General features: G+C 41.8%; 1 protein-coding gene across 2 annotated transcripts; it reads right to left on the bottom strand.

The window, feature by feature from the left end:
* Positions 1–620: 620 nt before the first annotated feature.
* IDI1 (isopentenyl-diphosphate delta isomerase 1) lies at positions 621–19,837 on the bottom strand. Of its 2 annotated transcripts, none has more exons than XM_089651827.1 (5): positions 19,493–19,837; positions 15,694–15,857; positions 12,352–12,444; positions 4,760–4,890; positions 621–1,357 (listed from the first exon to the last, which is right to left on the bottom strand). In XM_089651827.1, the coding sequence occupies exons 1-5, from the start codon at positions 19,615–19,617 to the stop codon at positions 1,040–1,042; spliced, it is 831 nt and encodes a 276-aa protein (XP_089507953.1). In that variant the 5' UTR covers positions 19,618–19,837; the 3' UTR covers positions 621–1,039. The 2 variants fall into 2 exon arrangements, with proteins under 2 accessions (XP_089507953.1, XP_089507962.1); XM_089651836.1 differs by lacking the exon at positions 19,493–19,837 and adding an exon at positions 16,632–16,652.
* Between the last annotated feature and the right edge of the window lie 2,083 nt (positions 19,838–21,920).

Below are 21,920 nucleotides of genomic sequence, written 5' to 3'. Positions count from 1 at the left end.
TAGCACTCAAACAAAAGAAATTGCCGTTGCAAGAATAAAAAAAAAGAAAAGAAAAAACAAACCCACTAATTCTAAGGTCCCTTTCACACTAACAGTCCAATCAGGTCCACCTGTCCATATTTCAGGCAGACCTGATTGGACCATCCATAGCTCCCTATGGAGCGGCGAGTGTCAGCAGACATGTGTCCGCTGACACCTACCAGCATCCGATCCGCGAAAAACAGGCAGATGGGGATCAGTTCCCCATCCGTCTGGTGGATCGGGTGACAGTCAGGTGGAAAAGGACAGGCGGTCCGTTTCCATTCAACTGCCCCATAGAGAGCAGCGGGCTGTGTTTGTGTCCACTCTGCATTAGCGAAGTGGACACAGACCCGTCATCCGCTTGCTCAGCGGTGAGATCACCCGCTGAGCAAGTGGATCCACCCCATCTGAAAAGGGGCCTATGTTTTGTGCATCTGAAGATCTGACATGTACCATTGTCTGGTTTAATTAAATCAAAAAAAAAACAAAAAACCAACCCTTGGATGTTAGATCTTTAGATTCCAGATCCATGACCCACTGAACAGCACCCTATGCAGTACATCAAAACTTAAAAAGCACATTAACTGATAACACACAAGCATCACAGAGAAGTTTAATTATTGAAAAGCTTAACATACAAGATAGTAAAATTAAAATTTTTTTGCAGCAAATTCTTAATTGTAGAAACCACTTTGGGACTAAAGTATAAAATGATGTTAAGTGTTATTGCACACAGCCAAATCAAATGTCAAATTTAATGTGCCAAAAGTTAAAATTCAGAATCTGGTTGCTATGGGAATATCTCCAGCCTTTCTAAAGGAGTCTCCGCTTCCTCCATTTCATGTATGGTATTAGAGTTTACTAGCCGACTTAAAGAGCACTTTACAAAAAGGTAGAGAAAATTGCTCAGCAGTGTGCAGCTTTTAAAAATGAAAAGATCCTGTGAAAATGAACCACTTGTTCAGCGTCGCATACTTCATGTCACTACATGCAATAAAGTATTATTTTGCGGTCATCTTCACATCCGATGGATTTTATCATGATCCTCAAATGATTTCAGATTTTCCAAGTTATCCCACCACTTGTACAGAAAAGTGTCCGCAATCAGCTGAAACCATGGTGTAATCTTTACTTCTCCTCGCTTAGCCTTTTCCAGTAATTGTGTCAGTTCCTCCTTGGATACATAGCAGTGGCTTTGAATCTCATTGGAATCTGGATCTACAGTGACATCCTTCTGTACAAACAGGATATAATCTATTTCATGCTCTCCCCAGATGCCATCTGATTGAGCTTTGTAGTGAATTCTTGTCAGGTATCTCAGTTCGTCAGGAGTCACCTATAAATTGTAATAAATTGTTTTAAGATTAAGCATCACAGAAACAAAACTACATGGGCAGCTAGGAGGACAAAGGTAAGCAAACCAGAAGGGGTTATCCAGTACACTTACTGCAGGAAACAGATACTCTTTAACCACTTGAGCCCCAGGCAAATTCTAACATTTCTCATACATGTAAAAATCTGGATAGATAGGATAAAATCTGCTATTGACATGACATTTTCACCACATACTGGTAACAACCCATGCAATTCATATATACAAAGAAACCAAAAACAAGTTCAGAAATAATGTACAGAAGTTACATGTAATAAAAATGGAATGACACAAGGAAAAAATGTGTTGAACACATGAAGAAAGGGAGGTGCAAAAATGCATGGAAAGCCAAGACACCAGCTGAAATCTATCAGTAATTAAAATGCCCCTTGTCAGTGCAAATATCAGCTGGTTCAGTCTCAACGGATGGCCAATAAAAAAGGTGTCTCATCTCCAAGGTGTCAAGAAACATCATATGATGGGTAAAAGCAAAGCGCTCTCTAAAGACCTTCGCAACCTTATTGTTGCAAAACATACTGATTACATTGGTTACAGGATTTCTAAACTTCTGAATGTTCCAGTAAACACGGTTGGGGCCATAATCCAGAAGTGGAAAGAGCATCATTGCACCATAAACTGGCCACGACCAGGTGCTCCTCACATTTCAGCAAGACAATGATCCCAAACACAAAGCTAAGGAAACTCCTAATTGGTTTCAAAGAATGAAAATAAAGCCGCTAGAATGGTCCAGCCTATCACCTGACTTTAGTCCAATAGAAAATCTACAGGGAGAACTAAAAGATCAGAGTTCATAGAAGAGGCCCACTGAACCTTCAAGATTTGAAGAATAGGCCAAAACCACACCTAAGCAATGCATGCAACTAGTTTCTCCATACAGGAGTCATCTTGAAGCTGTCATTGCCAACTAAGGAATTTGTAGGAAGCACTAAATAAATTTCAGTTACCGTGTTCAACACTGTATCCCAGTGTCATTCCATTTTATTACACATATTTCTGAAATTATTTGTCTTGGTTTCTTTGTATGTATGGATTGCATGGGTTGTTACCGACATGTGGTGAAAATTTCATGTCAATAGCACCTTTAAAAATATATTTACCTAGAAAAAAGGAGAAGTGTTCAATTTTTTTTTTTATCCGCTGTATATAGGCCCTAGAGAATGAAATGATGGATTCTGCAATTTTTTATGTTACTCTGTAATGACGCAGCAGTTTTTCAAATGCAATTTTTTTTTTTTTAGGAAACAATACTTTAATGTAATTTAATGCACATAAAAACATAATAGAATACCCAAATTGTTTTGGTAAAAATATAAAAGATTTTACGTAAACAGATAACTAACATGTCACACTTTAACAGCTTCTTGAATGCCCTATAGCAGAACTACTGCTACAGGGCAGCAGGGCTGCACAAAATCACGCATAGATACGCAATTTTTTTATTTCCAGGTAGGAGGCCCTACCTGCACCACCATTAGCAGCTACAGTTGTCGATCACAGGGTCCCGGATGGAGATTCACCACCAACACCCGGCAATCACCGAGTATCACTGATGGGGGAGAGGTCTGTATGTAAACAATACAGATCTCTCCCCTGTCAGCTCCTGCACACCGCTTTGTATTGCAGAGCAATACATAGCAGCATGCTTACACAGTAAAGATTAGCACACAGTAAAACACACAGTTAACCCCTTTGATCGCCCCAGATGTTAACCCCTTCCTGCCCAGTGTCATTAGCACTGATCACTGTATTAGTGTCACTGGAAATGTCTGTGACAGTTAGTCAGTTCTCCCCCAGTGTCAGAATGCCCGCCGTAGTCCCACTATAAGTCGCTGATCGCCGCCATTACTAGTATAAATAAATAAAAATTCCAGTATATATACACCGCCATTTGTAGATGCTATAACTTTCACGTAAACCAATAAATTTACATGTATTGGGATTTTTTTTTAGCAAAGACATGTAGCAGAATACATTTTGGATTAAATTAGATTTTCTTTACAGGATATGTTTTACAGCAAAAAGTCAATACGTTGTTTTCAAAATTATCAGTTTTTTTTTTGTTCATAGCACAAAAAATAAAAAAAAAATGCTCAGGCAATCAAAATACCACCGAAAGAAAGCTTCATTTGTGAGGAAAAAAAAACAAAAAACAAAAACACAAATTTCATTTGGGTGCAGCATTGGTATGACCGCAAAATTGTCTTTTAAAGTAACGCAGCGCCATATCGCAAAAAAATGGCCTGGTCAGGAAGGGGGTAAATCCTATGGAGGGCAAGTGGTTAAAATTGCGTATGCTTGTGGAATGGCACCAAAATGACATTACTTTAAAATCTCCATAGACGTTTTAAAAGCCTTTACAGGTTACCAGTTTGGAGTTGCACAGGAGGTCTGGTGCTAAAATGATTGCTCTCACTAGAACATTTGCGGTGATACCTCACATGTGTAGTGCAAACACCGGTTAAATTTTTGTGCGCAACCTACATATTTACGTATGCACGGGGTACTTAAAATGTACTTTATTTACAATTTGGTTTTTTTATTATTTATTTGTACACTTACATTTTTTTTTTTTAAATCACTTTTATGGTGAACATCCCTTGTGATACCTGGAGCAGGGACAGGTCCTTTTTATGGAGTGATCTGAGGTCCTGATCTCTCCTCTGCCCTTCAAAGCATCAGATCAAACCAAGATCTGTTTGATCTGAAGCTTTCACATGTCAGTAATGATCTGTTTACATTAAACGAAAGTGACAAAATACTCTTCACTTGTTTTTGTTTGTTTTTTTTTTTACACCATAGAGATGATCAGAGACATTCTGGTTCTCAGACAACTCTATAGCGAGTCAGTGGAACCACCAGCTTTAGTCCTGGGCTGCCCAGTGGGACAGAGGGGCCCGGAAAGTACCGGAGAATGGGGAACTCCCTTCCACCACTTGTAAAAGTGATCCAGCAGCCAATAAGCTGCTAGAATGGCTTTTACATTAAAGTCCATCACCAGCTGGAAAAAGAAACCAGGATGACGCCTTTAGCTTCAGGCATCATCCTGGGATAACCACTTCAAATCAGATGACGAACAGTACATAGCGAGGCTGAAGTGGTTAAAGCATCACTAAATGACTGCCGGGATCAAGTAGCATAGCATCCAAACATTTTTATTCAAAGTGATCAAATCACATGGAGGGGGGGGGGGGCAACATTTCAAGGCCACGCAACCTTCATCAGACAATTGTGAGGATGATGAATAGGTCCTGCATAGCCTCAAAACATTGCACGCTTGATCACTTTGCATAAAAAAAAAAAATCTTTGTGCCTTGTTTGGTAAATTTCAACCATAAATGTTTTTACCTGCTCTATTGGTATCCCGAGCTCTGCCTTCATTCGTCTTTGTGCTGCTCGGCGGACCCCTATAGCATCCTGCTCTTCTGTTTCCAGGGGTGTACTGAGGGGATGACTACAGCACGTGTTTGTAAAACAACCTGGGATGTCAGGAAAATGCAAACAACTTAGCAAGGACTACCCATACAGTAAGCTCAAGGTCAACCTCTCTACTGCACAGAAATTTGTTTGTGCCCACAGTGCAAGGTGCCACTGGCAATGCCCCAACAATCTACTTTTGTACACCAAACTGAACCACACATGTGGGGGCCAATACGTATGTACAAATATTTTATAAGGTTTCAAACTCGCAACCAATCTTAGATCTGGTAGGCTCAGACTGCCTAGCAAAAAAGAAAGCATGTGCTGCAGGGCCACTGCAACCAACTAACGAATTACTATTAGAAGCATGGCATTTACATGAAAAAAGCATAATTTATTAAATATTTAATGAAGAAAACACAACTATCAAAAAAAAAAAAAAAAGAGATAGTGTTGCGCTGTAATGAAAACATCTAATTCAATATATAGTGGATAAGAAACAAAATAAAATTGTATCAACGAAATATCAAAGCCCACCAGAAGTGTGCAAAATCTTCATGCAGCAGCTGTGCACCAAGTGATTATAATGCGGTTTACCAAATCCTTTGACCCCACAACTCAAGGAGGTCTAAATCAGGATTAAAAAGATGACAAATCCCAGATGGATGTATGGCTCTCTTCCTCTCACACCTCAGCAAGCCTCACTCTCTCATGAATGGCATTTCCCAAAAGTGGTCACTGGACTGCTTCTCATATACCACTCTCAGCAGCAAAAATACATACCAAGGAAAGAGCAGAGAAATCCCATAGTGAAATACCATTTAAAAACATGTATTAATAAACCAAGTGGGTACTCACAAAACAGTATGGCAAACATATCGCACAACATCGCCAACTTTCCAGGCGAACGTAATAAAAGCCCTATACAGGTTTCGTCCAACGGCACATCTTCCAAGGGCCAACAGAGTATCGTTGAATGGACAATAGGGATGCACCAATACCCTTTTTTGATCGCTGAGTACAAGTACCGATACTTTTGGTCATGTACTAACGGATACCGAGGACCAATACTTTTACTGTGCGACTTGCGTCTACAAAATGTATGGAAGCAAATTGCACCACAAAGAATAGATTTGAACAGGAATGTGGTGCGATTCCCATCCAAATCGCATGCGGTATCTCCACTGCTCCTGTGTGAACCCAGGCTTGTCATAGCCTGAAGTTCACACAGGAGCGGTGTGGGAATTCTCCCTGCACCGATCACGTTGTCACACAAGGAAAAGCTGCTTCACAGATCTGGGGATTTGAAATCCCTGGGGCTGTCTCCCCTCTCCTTGCAGGGATGACAGTATGGGCTAGATGGCTTCTGATTGGCGAGCACCGTCCATGTGAAAACCCAGCATCTCTCAACTATTATTGATGAAGCGTTTGAGGTCCCACTCAATATTTAGATCTAATGGGCTATAGGTCTTCAGCTGGTTAATCCAATGTGTTTCACATCGTGAAAGCTCCTTTACATTAATACTTCCTCTCCAATGTGCAACAAAACCCTCTATTCCTACCAGTTTCAATCAAGTGAAATCCTTATGATGGCATAATGCAAAATGCTGTTACAGGCTGTAGTCCTTGAAGCCCTTTCTGATATTGGTTAAATGTTTGCCAGTCGTCACCTGCAGTGCCCTCTTGGTCTTGCCCACATACTGCAAGGCACAAGGGCACTGCAGGAGGTACACTACATTCTTGGTGGAACAGGGTTTGAACGAATCAACTTTATAAGTCCTTTGGCTAATGACAGACTGAAACTGTTGTTGTTCGCACTACATTGCATCCACAACATTTATATATTGGGCATTTCCTACATGGAAAGAAGCTTTTTAAATTTCTTAAAAAAAAAAAAAAAAAAAAAAAAAAAGTATGCCATTCTAGCCACTCAATGTTACGTTATGCCAGTAACTTCATTAAAGTTGGGGCCCTTCTAAAAATCAACTTTGTGTCCTTCAGGTAAGAGCAAACCCAGAAATCAGTCATTTCTAAGGACTCCCAAGTGTTTCTGTTGGCCTCTTTTCACTACTTGGTGTTAGAAAAACCTTAGAAAAAGGTAGTCAGAAATTCCCATTCAAAACCGGAGGTCTGAAAAAAAGAAATAAAAAAATAAATTTTTGTGCTTTCTTCATTTTCTAAAAACTTGAAACAAATGAGATCTGCAAAATACTTTCCATGCCTCTTAGATTCCTACTTTTCAAAACAGGGGTCATATAGGGTGTTTGTACTATCCTGGCATTTCTGGGCCTCCGAAAGTGTCATAGTTAGTGAAGAAGCAAACTTGAAGAAATTACGCCCTTTGAAAGCCTGAAGGTGGTAATTGGTTTTGGGACCCCATATGCAGCTAGGCTCCCAAAACATCTCTCACATGTGGTATTCTCCATACTCAGTAGCAGAATGTGTTTTGGGGTGTAATTCCACATTTACCCATGACACGTGTGAGAAAAATCTAATTAAAAAGGTGACAACTTTGTGTGCACAAAAAAAAAAAAAAAATTGTCAATTTCTAAAAGCTTGTGGCAAAAAATATAATCTTCCATGAACTCAATATGCGCCTCAGCAAAAACCTGGCATTTTATGTCCAACATTGGAAGCTTCTGCCATACATCACCCACTCTAACCACTCGAAGACCAAGTCTTTTCTGACACTTTGTTTACATGTAAAAAGAAGTTTTTTGCTATAAAATTACTTGGAACACCCAAACACTGTGGAGTTGTTTACCAAAGTGCAGTTGCTTCACAACATAGTAAATGAGGTAAAGCTTCACTTTGCAAAGAATACCAAATCAAATGCATGGACAAAAAAAAAATTAAATAAAAAAAAACCCCACACCACAGCATTTTTGCTTGCACATGATTGGATGACATAAATCACCAGAGCTTCTCCTCATTTCAGAGCTTTCCCCTTAGATCTAGAGCAACTGCACTTGCCGATGCATTTGCAGTGCACAGTATATTTGCTTTAGTAAATCAACCCCTTTATTTTTTAAAGAAGAGGCCCTAGAGAATAAAATGGTGGGTATCGTAATTTTTTTGTCACAAGGTATTTGCACAACAGTTTTTCAAAAGCAAATTCATGGGAAAAAAACACTTGCGTGCGTTCACCTTTGCGAAAGAGCACTGAGGGAAAGGGAGGGTGCAGGGGAGTTTGAATTTTTTTTTTTTTTTACACTGTCCCTTTATTTTCTTTGTATCACTTTTATTGTTATCACAGGGAATGTAAATAGGACAATGACAGGTATTCTTTACAGAGAAATCTGGTGTCCCAGATCCCAGACCTATCTTCTGCCCTTAACAGAATCTGATTACACCAAGGTCACTCTCTCAATTTAAAGATGGTGCCGTGTACATCTGGCGAAACGAAAAGTGATGAAATGCTTATTGCTTACAGTTTCTTTGACCATAGAGATGATCAGAACTGCTCCGGTCTCTGGTAAGCAGGCAGAACTGCTGCTGCATTCTTGGGTTCCCCTGTGGGAAATGAGAACCCAAAAAAGCCAAGAAAAGAGGTGGGGAGTCCCCTCTCGCTGCCTGTAAAAGCAATCCAGCAACTAAAATAGCCATTAGGCTAGGTTCACACCCATGCGTTTTCCATAGCGTTCTGCAAGTAAAATGGGTTGTTCCAGACATTGTTCAGATGAACAGCGTACTTTAAAAAAGTTGATTGGAGAGGGGAACATATAAAAGAAGTGCAGAAACTGATAGGCTGCTCAGCTAAAATGATCTGAAATGCTTTAAAATGACAACCAAAACCAAAAAGACGTGGAAGGAAAAAAAACAAAAAAAAAAACAAAACGCAAAACCATCATTCGAATGGATTGAAGAATAGCCAATATGGTAAGGACTCAGCCAATGATCAGCTCCAGGGTGATCAAAGAAGGTCTAAAGTTACCTAGGAGTACTGTGACAGCAGACGCCTATGTGAAGCCCAGCTATTGGCAAGAAGTCCCCGCAAAGTCCCATTGTTGAAAAAACGATATGTGCTGAAGAGGTTACAATTTGCCAAAGAGCACATTGACTGGCCTAAAGAGAAATAGCGCAACATTTTGTTGACCGATAAAAACAAGATTGTTCTTTTTGTGTCTAGGGGTTTGTCAGAAGACCCCCAAACACTGAATTCAAGCCACAGTACACTGTGAAGACAGTGAAGCATGGTGGTGCAAGCATCATGATATGGGGATGTTTCTCATATTATGGTGTTGAGGCTATTTAGAGCACCCCGGGAATTATGGATCAGTTTGAATACATCAAATTACTTGAAGAGGTCATGCTGCCTTATGCTGAAGAGGAAATGCCCTTGAAATAGTGTTTCAACAGAACAACAACCCCAAATACACCAGTAAGCGAGCAGCATCTTTCTTCCAGACCAACAAGATTAACGTTATGGAGTGGCCAGCTAAATCCCCGGACCTTAATCTAATTTTTTTATTGGGTTAACAAAAATGCTGTTTCTGATGTAAAATGAAGAAATGCAGTGCAATCGTCCTGGGCTGGAATACCTGTTCACAGGTGCCAGAAGTTGGTCAAATCCATGGAACACAGATGTGAAGCAGTTCTCAGAAACAGTGCTTATACAACTAAATCTTAGTTCCATGGTTCATAGGAAAGCCAAGTATTTAAGCATTTTTCATTTTATACAGAAAATGTTTGAGTTTCTAAGAAAAATGCAGACACTGCCATTTTTTTTTAACAGCTTAATTTTCATTTTTCTTCACTTTCTGCAAAGTAATAACAAATATGAAACATTTTTCTTCATGTTTTGATTTGGAATAGACTGTGCAGTGTTCCTAATGCATCTGCGTGTATGGAAATAAAGCTATTTTTGGATTTTGAGCTCACCTTTTAAACACGCGGCTATTATTTTTAACACAACTGTAAGTAACGTTCTATTTTCCATGCAGCCTGTGGGCTGCATGCATGAGAAAAAAAAAAAAAAAAGAACCTAATAGACTCCTCCATTCACATCGATTGACGTGGATGAAAAAATCTCTACCAAAAAAGTTAAAAAAATATTCCATAGCATAGGAGCGACCTGCCCACTGACCACTCCATGCCCCTCATGCTTGGACATATATGTTCTTTTTTAAACCGCGGATGAGAAATCTCTTCCAGCAGCACTGCAAGCATTGACATATGTATTCAGGGAGCAACACCCCGCTGCTGTCAGACTAAATAGATCAGTGCTGCAACTGACCAGTGTTCCTGCAAAAGCAAACAACAACAGTTAACAATAAAACACACAGTAACAATATAACATTGACTCAATACAATGACTGCATTTTTTTTTTCACTTTTTTTGTAACAAACTTTCTGGCCTATGACTTGAAGGTCTCTCAAAATGCAATAAGTTTCCAGAATACCCAAATTTTTTTGAGACCCTTTGTTAATTGTGTGACTTTACCTTAGACCCTTTACCTTACCGCAGGTTGACACCAAGTCCCACACAATCTTGCCACTGCTTCCCATGTAGTCTGGGCATCTGGAGGGCTCCATATGACTATCTTTTGTCTCGTGAATCCTTTAAAAAAAAACTCGTATAGCCTGTTGCCCTCTCACAGAGCTTATAAATTTTGACCCCAGATATGGCACGCTTGCTGGGGAGATGCAGTACTGCCTGAATGCAAGGCTGACAGAAAAATGAATGAGGGGCTCACCTACACAGATGTTTTGTTGGGGCGTATAAACATCTGTGAATTTCTGGGAAAGGTGATTTATGAAGGGCTGAATTTTGTAGAGCCTATCATTTTCAGGGTCACCTCAAAGATGACAGCGTATTGTTGTTGAAATGCATAAAATCACATTATATGCTGATACCTACCCCTGGCCATTACTGTAGAGAATACAGGCATATGATGAATCAGGTCTGTGGATTAATATGACCAAAATTCTATCTTTTTTGTAGTGCCCATTATAAGGGTTAGGCCCAAAAAAAGTGAATGTGAATTCCATTTCCTAAGAAGCTGGTGCTCCCCAGCTCATCAAAAGGTAGTATGCACTAGTACTGCCACTCTTCTGCATATGAGAATAATCGCGCGATTCTAACACCTCAGCAACCAGGGCATGGGGTCAGGTACGCCTGACCTTAGCAGGGATCTCTTCTCCATTGTCCAAGCTACCCATCTGTGTCGTGTAGGTGTGCGGTTTGACTCACATTGATCTGTTCTCTTCTCTCTGTAACCGAAAGGGATCCAGGAGAGAAGATTACACCAGCTCCCATGTCTGTTTTGTAAACACAGGCACATCTCTGATTCGGTTCAACCAATCAGCAGGTCCAGCTCAAAAATCAATGGCCTGAACCAGATGACTGATCAGGTGCTATACCAAATCACAGCACCTCTTGCCCGGGAGCATGGATCACGTATATATACACACAGCAGCCACCCCGTAGCAGTAAATTTACAGGAGGCAGTCACCAACTGGTTGTCTGTTATTGCAGATTCCCAGATATAAGGATTATTATCCCTTTGAGAAGAATTTTGAGCATTATACATTCAGTAACATGCTTCTCATGAACCGTGGCACAGAGACCCATTATTGACTTTTAGTCAGATATGTTATACCTTTTTGTAGGGAGGTTTGGTTGCTTCCTTTCTTATTTGGGGACTTCACTTAAATGTGATTATTCTGTCTTTAAGGGATAACAATACCTCAAACATTCAAAGTAGATTTCCACGATCCCTGTAGTAATTGTGTACAACCCGATTGGGTTTATTTAATACTATACTGGCCAGTTTAGTCATACCTTCGGGGTTAGAAGTTGAATGCGGTGGCCATTTGACGTCTGGACATGGGATGAGAGTTTTTTTGTCAACGTTGTCATTTTATTAAAGGAGGATTATTTTTTGATTATTGCATTCTCTCGAGTAAAATACATAAATAATGCTTTTAATAATAAATTATGCTTTTCTAGATAAATAGTGATTAGATGCCACATGTTTCATTAAAGTGATCCTTTGGTTGGCTGCAGTGGCCATGCTGCAGCAACATGCTTTTTTTTTTTTGTTAGGTTCATCTAGGTTACAGTGACCACACTAAATATAGCAAGTTGGTGTACTCTAACTTAATGCTCCCACTAGCGGTTTTAATTTTTTTTTTCTAGGCTCAGATTGCCCCATGCACAGTCTAACAGAGGTGCTTTAAGTAGGTGTGAACATCAGAACGCGGAGGTGGCTTCCTGATCATGTGATCACTGTCACAGCAGTCACTGGAACAGGAGCCTGTCCCTCTGACTAATGATCACAATGACCAGGAGCTGTTGGAGACAGCTCAGTCAGTGTGCTAGAAGCACACTCTCAGCAGAGAACCTCAGAGTCACATGGATGCACAAGTGTGGCAGACTGGCGTTAAGGCCCATTGGCCACATATATGCTGGGAAGAGATTAAAGACCATATTGCACCATACTGAGCTCCCACCAAGGGGAATTCCCTGAATGCAAAGATCAGTTAAAATTTTGCTTCATTCTTCTGGTGATACAAACCTGGAAACGTGATTTTGGCATCGGACCTCTGTTGTAACAGTAGTTTATTTTCTGTATTAAATAAGAAAACGCTAAACGCTCTGTGCAGCAGACCTGTAAAGAATGAGAATGGCAACTCAGAAAATGTTTCCAGGTACAATGTCAAAAGCAAGTGTCTCATTCAGAATTATTGTACCCTGAGCCACCCTATCCTGACTGCTCAACTCGTACTTTAGATGCAGCATTACAGGTGCAACTGCAAGATCTCTCCTCTAATATTTGGTGATTGATCATCTCAGAGGGCTGTCATTGATGAATCCCAAAAGGTTAACATCCTCCAACACAAAAATCTAATTCTTTGCCACATGCTCCAGCCCACCCCCCTCTTGCACCTACTACTGGTAAGCGAGACCAGCCATCACAATGATGGCCTTATAGTAAGGCACAGGATGCAGCAGGCTGGAGTCAATGAGCAGGAAACTGGTTACTATTTGCATAACAGAGTGTGCCGGTATTCTGGGCTCTTTAGATATTCTGAAATAGAAATGTGATGTGACAGACAAGCATTTGGTAATGTCTGACCCAACACTTAAATAGTTGTGTAACATTTTTTTTGAAGACTCGACTGAAGTTTATTTCTTATCTCTTAAACTTGTTGGTTGCCATGGTTTCTGTGTGGAGTTCTCAACTTGACCTAGCTGATTAGCTGAGCTAATGGGACTTGATGTTTGAATACCTATAGTAAGTATGGACTTATGATGTTGGCATTGGCTTGGTGAAAAGGGGGAGGGTAGTTACATCAAGTGGGCACCCTCCTTTATTGTTTCATTGATGAGCCTTTTGGAGACTTACTTGGCGATACCTGGCATTCCATACCCCCCTCACTCCATACACTTCCATCTCATCTGTTTATCTTAATGCAGTCTCACCCCTGCAATTCACATTTAATAATATGGTGGTTGATGATGAGATCTTAGTATTACAGTAATGGCAGATCGGCAATCCAGTTGAAACATATAAATGATATATAGAAATCTAAGACATGAAAATATACATAAAAATCCATTCATAACATGTACAATGTTCTATATATACACCTTATGTGAATATAGAACAGACCTTTATTGATACATAGTAAATAAAAATAAATAGAATAGAATTCCCATAAAAATAAGAGGATAAAAATGAAGTGAAAAAAAAATTAATATTACAATAAACCATTGTAATAAAAATTAAAAAATGGAACAAAAAAAAATAAAATAAAAAATTCGCAATGACCTAAAATATAGTGTGTCTAAAATGGGGGTAAATGCTATAAAACACTAAAATTAACGCTGAACTACAGGCTAGAAATTGAATAAATACATGTTTCATTATGTTTCTATTTGATTATTTAATTTGTAGCAATATCTGTGCCACCTATTATCACCCAGTTTTGGCAATGCATAAGAATGGTGGATGCTATCATATTAACATACATTAGCTATGATACCAGCTGCATGTCAACTACTTTTCACATGCACAGTATAGGAAATTAGGGCGCACGTGCAGTGACTCATTTAGGGCGAATTTTATTGACAATTTTACCAATGGACTGTCACTTTTTCTCACTTTAATTGGCTGCAATATCGTCCGTTTATACCCACCATACTTATTTGTATTTTATAATATCATCACTCAACTTCTGCATTCCCTGGTGATCTAATGGCACTGACTCGTATTCACGGGTCCGCAAAATGGCGCCTGCACATGCGTGATCTTACTGATCTCCAACAAAATGGCACCTGATATGGAGACATATCTCTTAGACAAAATGGCGCACGTGTAATGCGCATGCACCATTTACGATATTTAAGGACGCTATGATCTGTCAGACGCTGAAGCATACCCCCTATGATGATGTGCAATTAGCACGAAACGCGTCAGAGAAGGAGCTACAGCATCGTGACGTTATGTCGCCGGCACCACGAGTGTCCCGGCGGCCATCTTCATACCTCATGGTCAGTGTTTTTTTTCCCCTCATGTCACACTGCTTACTCTAATAATCCATTCCTTAAACGGTATCACGCTATTGGCCTCCTCTTTTTTCTGGGCTCTGTTGTGAGCTACCAACCACCCACAGAGCCATACATAGAGGGGAGACTGAGCCATATTGCCAGCAGGAGAAAATGGTGGAAGGAATACCTGGCCAGACCAGATCCATGTACACAGGAGCCATCAGCATGTCAATTAGAGAATATTGTCTCTAAAAGTGCCTTCACTTTTTACCGGTTATACCACCACGGCTTGGAAGGAGCACTCTTTATGGAGAGAATTCAGTCTCCCACATCTACACTAGGACTATTCCTATAAGGATTACACTACGTGTCACCCTGGCAGTGACGGATTATATGTGGTCACACTAGTCACTTGATTATATGCTATTTTGGCACTCTTGTCACTGGACACTATGGGGTTTATTTACTAAAGCTGGAGAGTCCAAAATCAGACTCCCTTCTGCATAGAAACCAATCAGCTTCTAACCTCAGCTTGTTCAATGAAGCTTTGGCAATGAAACCTGGAAGCTGATTGGTTTCTATGCAGAAGGGAGTCTGATTTTGGACTCTCCAGCTTTAGTAAATAAACCCCTATATGTACTTGAATCATACATTGATCTTTTGTGTGTGTTTATGATCTTTTTTTTGCATCTTGTCACTGGGCACTTTATTTCATATTATATCTTACGATATGGTATATATTTTAAGCATTTTGGATTTTAGCGCTGCACCTTTTTATATATTTTGATTTTGGAAAGGTTATTTGGTATCCTTTTGGTGCTTTGGCTTTTAAGTGCTCACTTTTTGCTCTTTTGATTACTATATAATATATGAGCTTCACTTTTTGAATTGAATTACTGAAATAAATTAACTTTTTCCTGATATCCTAAGGTATTGAGATGCACCTGTACATCTCTTCTGTTATTCTCGGAGTGGATTAGATATTTTGTTCCCCAACCATATAGCTGGTTTCTTATATTTACCAGTGCATATAGATATTCAAGAATAAAATTGTCTTTTTTTAACTTTACATATTAACTAAATTATATAACAAAACTTTAGTTTTTGTATTATATTAGTCAAAACAATCAGCCAACTAATCAATTATGAACATAACTGTTAGTTGGAGCCCTAATCGGGAGCTTTCCAGGACTTGTGTCTGTTACAGTGCTAGCAGTGTGCACAGTAAAGTGTTTACCTAGGGAAGTATATATTCGAACGCTCAGTGTTAAAGTTCACCCACCGAGAGGCTGCATATTTGTGCCAGGTCAGCGAGAATGAGTCAAACATAGCCCAAACAGCATATCAGAAGTCTTAGCTATCTTACCTTTGTCAATGTTGACATTAAGATGGCAAGTTTTTTTGGTATCGGCTCCAATCTTCTTGTCATTCTCATCTATTAGAATACACATCTCAGCCAGCAACTGGACCTGCTTCTCATCCAGGGAGTCTGTGTCTACCTCAGGCATGGCTGCTAGATGTCTCCTAATACTGGAAAACACGAACATACAATTGTAACAAACTAAAATACACAAATCAAAAGGTAGACAGTCAAGTAATTTTGTAACCACTCAAACATGTTGTATATAGCATATACCTGACAATTACTATGCATTACTGCAACCACTTTCTACCTATTTAACACGGAGGATCTCTCTAAATACCTTTCCAGGATCAGGGAGCCCATGTTAATAAATAGATCTACATTTCACTGTACACTAGGATAGTGGTTATTGGGAAGACTCGCCCCCTTACAGGTAGCTAAAAAGATCATGGATGTCAGTGCTCACTTATCTGAAAGGCAGAAGCTGCTCAGTGCTCAAGGAACTCCCAGCAATATCTGGAGGAACCCTAGTTATGAAAGGCTGCATTACAGAGTCGATACACAATATGCAACACTTCAGAGCAATCTGCTAGAGTCAACTGATAATGCAAGTATAAATGAGAATCAGCAACACAACCTCCAAGCTTCTGTAAGGCTGGCCATACACTATACAATTTATGAGAATTTTGATTTAGATTTACCAAAAACCATATAATAGGAGGTCAAACCTAAACAACACTTTCAGCTGTATCCATTCAGGCAGGCCCTTGTGCTACATAGTTGAAGATAAATCTAAAGGAAATTGGGCAGAAATTGGACAGAAAATTGTATAGTGTATGGCCAGCCTTAGGAAAGGTTTGAGATCGGAAAAGTGACCACATTCCTTGCTGGCAGAGGTCACTGTAGAACAACCCTGTAAAAAGAAGAAAATGAATACTTACCTTTCCACCAGGCAAAAAAGGAAATCTCTGCTCTTTATGAGGTACAGCCACCGCTGCTATCCAAAACTTTTGGGTGTGACACATAGTGATGGTGTGTAAACCACTGTGCACCAGCCTCTTACATCACTGTGTCCTCTTCTTTTATAGGGTTATCCTTCTGTAACTTCTACCAGCTAGTGACAGAATCAAGCCGACTGCTATTGCAGGCAGAGCAGGACAATTCCTCTGTCTAGTGACTATGGATCCCTGAATAGCAGCATGTCTCTCTGCAACTTGTAAGAAAGTTTCCATGATTGCTGCCAGCGGACTGCTCTATTGGCCCATTACTTGTATGGAAAGCCTCCCCAGCTGCTCAATTGGCCAAGACAAGTTCACTAGCTGCTCTATTAAGTTATTACTGTACGGACAGACTCACTAGCTGCTCTATTGAGCTATTACTGTACGTAGAGACTCACTAGCTGCTCTATTGAGCTATTACTGTACGGACAGACTCACTAGCTGCTCTATTGAGCTATTACTGTACGGACAGACTCACTAGTTGCTCTATTGAGCTATTACTGTACGGACAGACTCACTAGCTGCTCTATTGAGCTATTACTGTACGGACAGACTCACTAGCTGCTCTATTGAGCTATTACTGTACGGACAGACTCACTAGCTGCTCTATTGAGCTATTACTGTACGGACAGACTCACTAGCTGCTCTATTGAGCTATTACTGTACGGACAGACTCACTAGTTGCTTTACTGAGATTTTACTGTACGGACAGACACACTAGCTGCTCTATAGGAGCATGCCTAGTACAGACAGTCTCTTTAGCTACTCAAACAAACCACCAGTGCTAAAGGAATAGCCGACCCCTAGTCCTGCATATATAATAAAAGTCAAAGGAAGAAATACATCTTCCCATGTATTCTTCACATCAGATACCCTATTGATGCATTTATGATGTGTTTTATGTTTATGAAGTGTTAAAATGGCTTCAAGAATCCTTGATAAATGATGACAGTGCTGCTTTTCAAACAAAACACAAAGAGAGGGCACACCAGCCTAGCGCATTACCATAAAATCATTTTATTGAAATAAAAATATTATCACAAAGGTAAGTATAAATAGGCACATCAATGATCCAACCAGTAGAGTCCACTACCTTGTACAAGTGATGCCCATGTGTATGGAGGAGGCTTACGTGTTTCCAGGGCAGAACATCTCTGATTAAGGTATTGGACCCTACTTGTTGTTGGATCGTTGATGTTATACTTACCTTCGAGAAAATATTTTTATTTCAATGAAATGATTTTATGGTAATGTGAGAGGAAGGTGCGCCCTCTCTTTGTATGTTTCTTACAGCCTCTAGCTACTCCATTGGTGTATTACTGATATGGACTGCCTCTCTAGCCACTTATTAGGGTCATTGCTGGTACCGACGGGGTTACCATCCGCTCTATGGGCCCATTGATGGTACCGACGGGGTTACTATCTGCTCTATGGGCCCATTGATGGTACCGACGGGGTTACTATCTGCTCTATGGGCCCATTGATAGTATCCCCGTCGGTACCATCAATGGGCCCATAGAGCGGATAGTAACCCCGTCGGTACCATCAATGGGCTCATAGAGCGGATAGTATTCCCGTCGGTACCATCAATGGGCCCATAGAGCTGATGGTACCGACGGGGTTACTCTCCGCTCTACGGGACCGTTGATGGTACCGCCGGGGGTTACTCTCCGCTCTACGGGACCGTTGATGGTACCGCCGGGGGTTACTCTCCGCTCTACGGGACCGTTGATGGTACCGCCGGGGGTTACTCTCCGCTCTACGGGACCGTTGATGGTACCGCCGGGGGTTACTCTCCGCTCTACGGGACCGTTGATGGTACCGCCGGGGGTTACTCTCCGCTCTACGGGACCGTTGATGGTACCGCCGGGGGTTACTCTCCGCTCTACGGGACCGTTGATGGTACCGCCGGGGGTTACTCTCCGCTCTACGGGACCGTTGATGGTACCGCCGGGGGTTACTCTCCGCTCTACGGGACCGTTGATGGTACCGCCGGGGGTTACTCTCCGCTCTACGGGACCGTTGATGGTACCGCCGGGGGTTACTCTCCGCTCTACGGGACCGTTGATGGTACCGCCGGGGGTTACTCTCCGCTCTACGGGACCGTTGATGGTACCGCCGGGGGTTACTCTCCGCTCTACGGGACCGTTGATGGTACCGCCGGGGGTTACTCTCCGCTCTACGGGACCGTTGATGGTACCGCCGGGGGTTACTCTCCGCTCTACGGGACCGTTGATGGTACCGCCGGGGGTTACTCTCCGCTCTACGGGACCGTTGATGGTACCGCCGGGGGTTACTCTCCGCTCTACGGGACCGTTGATGGTACCGCCGGGGGTTACTCTCCGCTCTACGGGACCGTTGATGGTACCGCCGGGGGTTACTCTCCGCTCTACGGGACCGTTGATGGTACCGCCGGGGGTTACTCTCCGCTCTACGGGACCGTTGATGGTACCGCCGGGGTTACTCTCCGCTCTATGGACCCATTGATGGTACTGACCGGGTTCTGGTACTGGCGGGGTTCCTCACCTCTCTATGGGCTATTACTGGGACGGGCAGCCTGATCGGATAACAGTGGCACAGAGCTATAACTGCAGCTCCCCTCCCCGGTTCAAGCAGTTCAGTATTCCGGTATCGCCGTATAACGGACACAACAGATCCGCTGTACCGGGACGTCGGTGCAATAACAGCTCACTGTCAGCGGGTAACATTAGTTCGCTGACATATCGGTTGTCACCCTCCTGAGGGCAGCCAGGCACCGGACACTTGTAGGGCTCCCGTTCTCTGTCACCCCACTCTGCTCTCACCTGCTCCCTGGCACTCCGCACACGCTCTCCTGCACAGCACGGCTCACACTGCAGCCAACACCGGGACTCTTCACCAAGACATGCGCTCCGCCCCGCAGTCCCGCCCCCAGAGCGCGACACAACATCTCTTGACCAATCAGGGAACAGCGCCACCAAGTCGCACCATCTGCTGATCGCCGGCACACCGGATGACACCGCCCCCCCTAGGTCGTCTAGTCACACAACCCGAGCAGCGGGCAGAAGAGCGGAGAATCCAGCAATAGCGATAAAACCGTGTAAGAATCAGAGCGGTCTATGCTACCCGGAACACAACATACACACACATCTCCGCCTTCCCACTACGTCACGTGGATTATAGGACACTCTCAATGGCCGTCCCTCAAACAGCCACACCCCCTTAGACCAGGGTAGTGGCTAAGAGACCCCGTGACTTGCTGGGAGGGCTCCTAGTTAATAGAATACATAACAATCTCCATGAAACGTCTGTGAAGGAGACTGTCCCCAGTCCATGGGGGCGGACATTTTGTTGTAGACTCTGACAGCAGGGTTATAACCCTCCCTCGGGCTACTTTCACACCGAGGAGTGTTTGAAGCATTTTTGCATTAAAAAAAAGTACCTGAAAAGCTGAAGAAAATTGCTTCCCTGTGTATGTGAATGTATATCTACGTATGTTTTCACACTGAGGCGGTGTGGTGTAAGGCTGCTTTCACACTGAAGCACTGCAACAACACATAGGCCTTTTTACTGCGCTTTTCTTGCACTTTCTGAGCTTTTTTAAAGGACGTGACTTACAAACTGCACCAAATACGCTTCCCAGATGTGTTTTTGAGGCACTTTTTAGGCATTTTCCATTTATTTCAATGGGAAGAGGTGTTTTTGGGGCGTTTTTTATAACTCGTCAAACAAGTCTCAAAGATGCTGCAAGCAGGAGTTTTCACACCGCACCGCAAGTGCAATTCCTCAGTGTGAAAACATAGATATACATTCACATACATAGGGAAGCGTTTTTCTTGAGCTTTTCAGGCGCTTTTTTAATGCAAAAACGCTTCAAAAACTCCTCAGTGTGACAGTTGCCTGAAAACTCCTGCTTGCTGCATCTTTGGGGCATGTTTGTTGCGTTAAAACTTAAATTAACTAAAAAATAAAAAATCCCAAAACACCTCTTGCCATTGAAATCAATAGAAAATGCCTTAAAGACGCCTAAAAATGCCTCAAAAACGCCTCTCAGAAGCATTTTTGGTGCAGTTTTTAAGTCAGGTGTCCTTTAAAAAACAGTCGCCAAAAGCGCAGTAAAAACACCTATGTGTTTTTGCAGCAGGTCAGTGTGAAAGTAGCCTTACTCTAACTAAAATGAAAAACCAAAGTTTTGCCTGCAGTTCCACTATAGGGCTAGGTTCACATCTGTGCGGGTGGTGCTGCTGCAGATTCGCATGAAAATCCGTGCAGCTGCACCACCTGCACAGAGGAATGCGGACCTGCGGACGGGTGCCATTAGTTCTAATGGCACGCCGCCCGCACTGGAAATCGCAACCGTACTGGGAACCGAGGTTCCCATGAGTGCTGCGTTTTCAGAAGTGCAGGGACTTTTTCCCTGCGTGTCACGGGGCACAGGAGTCCATTGAAATGAACGGGCTCTCGTGCCCACGCAAAACGCTGCCCACACAGCCGCATATATGTGAACTGGGGGTTAGAGAGGCTTGTGATGCCAGTAGCAGTATTTTCCTATAGTGCTCATTATAATAAAAATACTATCAGTCTATAAGATAGCATTCATGGAGTAAAGTTGGCTCCTTGTATGAGAAGTTTTTTACATTTAAAATATAAATATCTTTAAACTGTAATTTAGTATATTCCTTATTATGGATTCCAGACAATTATATTTTTGGCATGTTTGGATCACCATACACATTGCAATCTCACTGTTCAATGAACTGTAGATTTACCAACCAATGTAACATGAGGACCTACCTTATGCAGGCCATAGACGGGTCGAAAACCGGCCATTTTTTTAAGGAAAAATCGGTAATTCAATCGGCCGACGTTACCACCAACGGTACAAAAATTGGCTGATTTTCATCCCCTCTATGGCCGGCATTTTTGCTTCTGTCCCTTGCAGAGAGCTCCGCTATTATATTTTACATGAAAAAGTCTTGCGGTTGCAACAATGTATCCATTTGTATCCATTTCGGACAGATGTTTTATTCATATACAAATAGATACATTGTTGCAACCGCAAGACTTTTTCATATAAAATATAATAGCGGACTGGAATTCTTCTTCTTTTTCTTCTTCTTTTTCTTCTACTTTTCTTTTGTTCTTCTTTTTCCTCTTCTTGCAGGTCACGGCTCATGCGCAGATTTTTTATCGGTAAAACAATCGTCCGATTGGTCCATCATTGCCAGGAAAATCGGCCTCGAATTTTCCAAC

This window comes from Staurois parvus, unplaced genomic scaffold (assembly GCF_062004578.1).
Source record: "Staurois parvus isolate SC_StPar_1 unplaced genomic scaffold, SC_StPar_1.0 ptg000005l, whole genome shotgun sequence".
NCBI lineage: Eukaryota > Metazoa > Chordata > Amphibia > Anura > Ranidae > Staurois > Staurois parvus.
The sequence above is the reverse complement of the archived record's forward strand: the minus strand, read 5'-3'. Positions and strand labels throughout refer to the sequence as shown.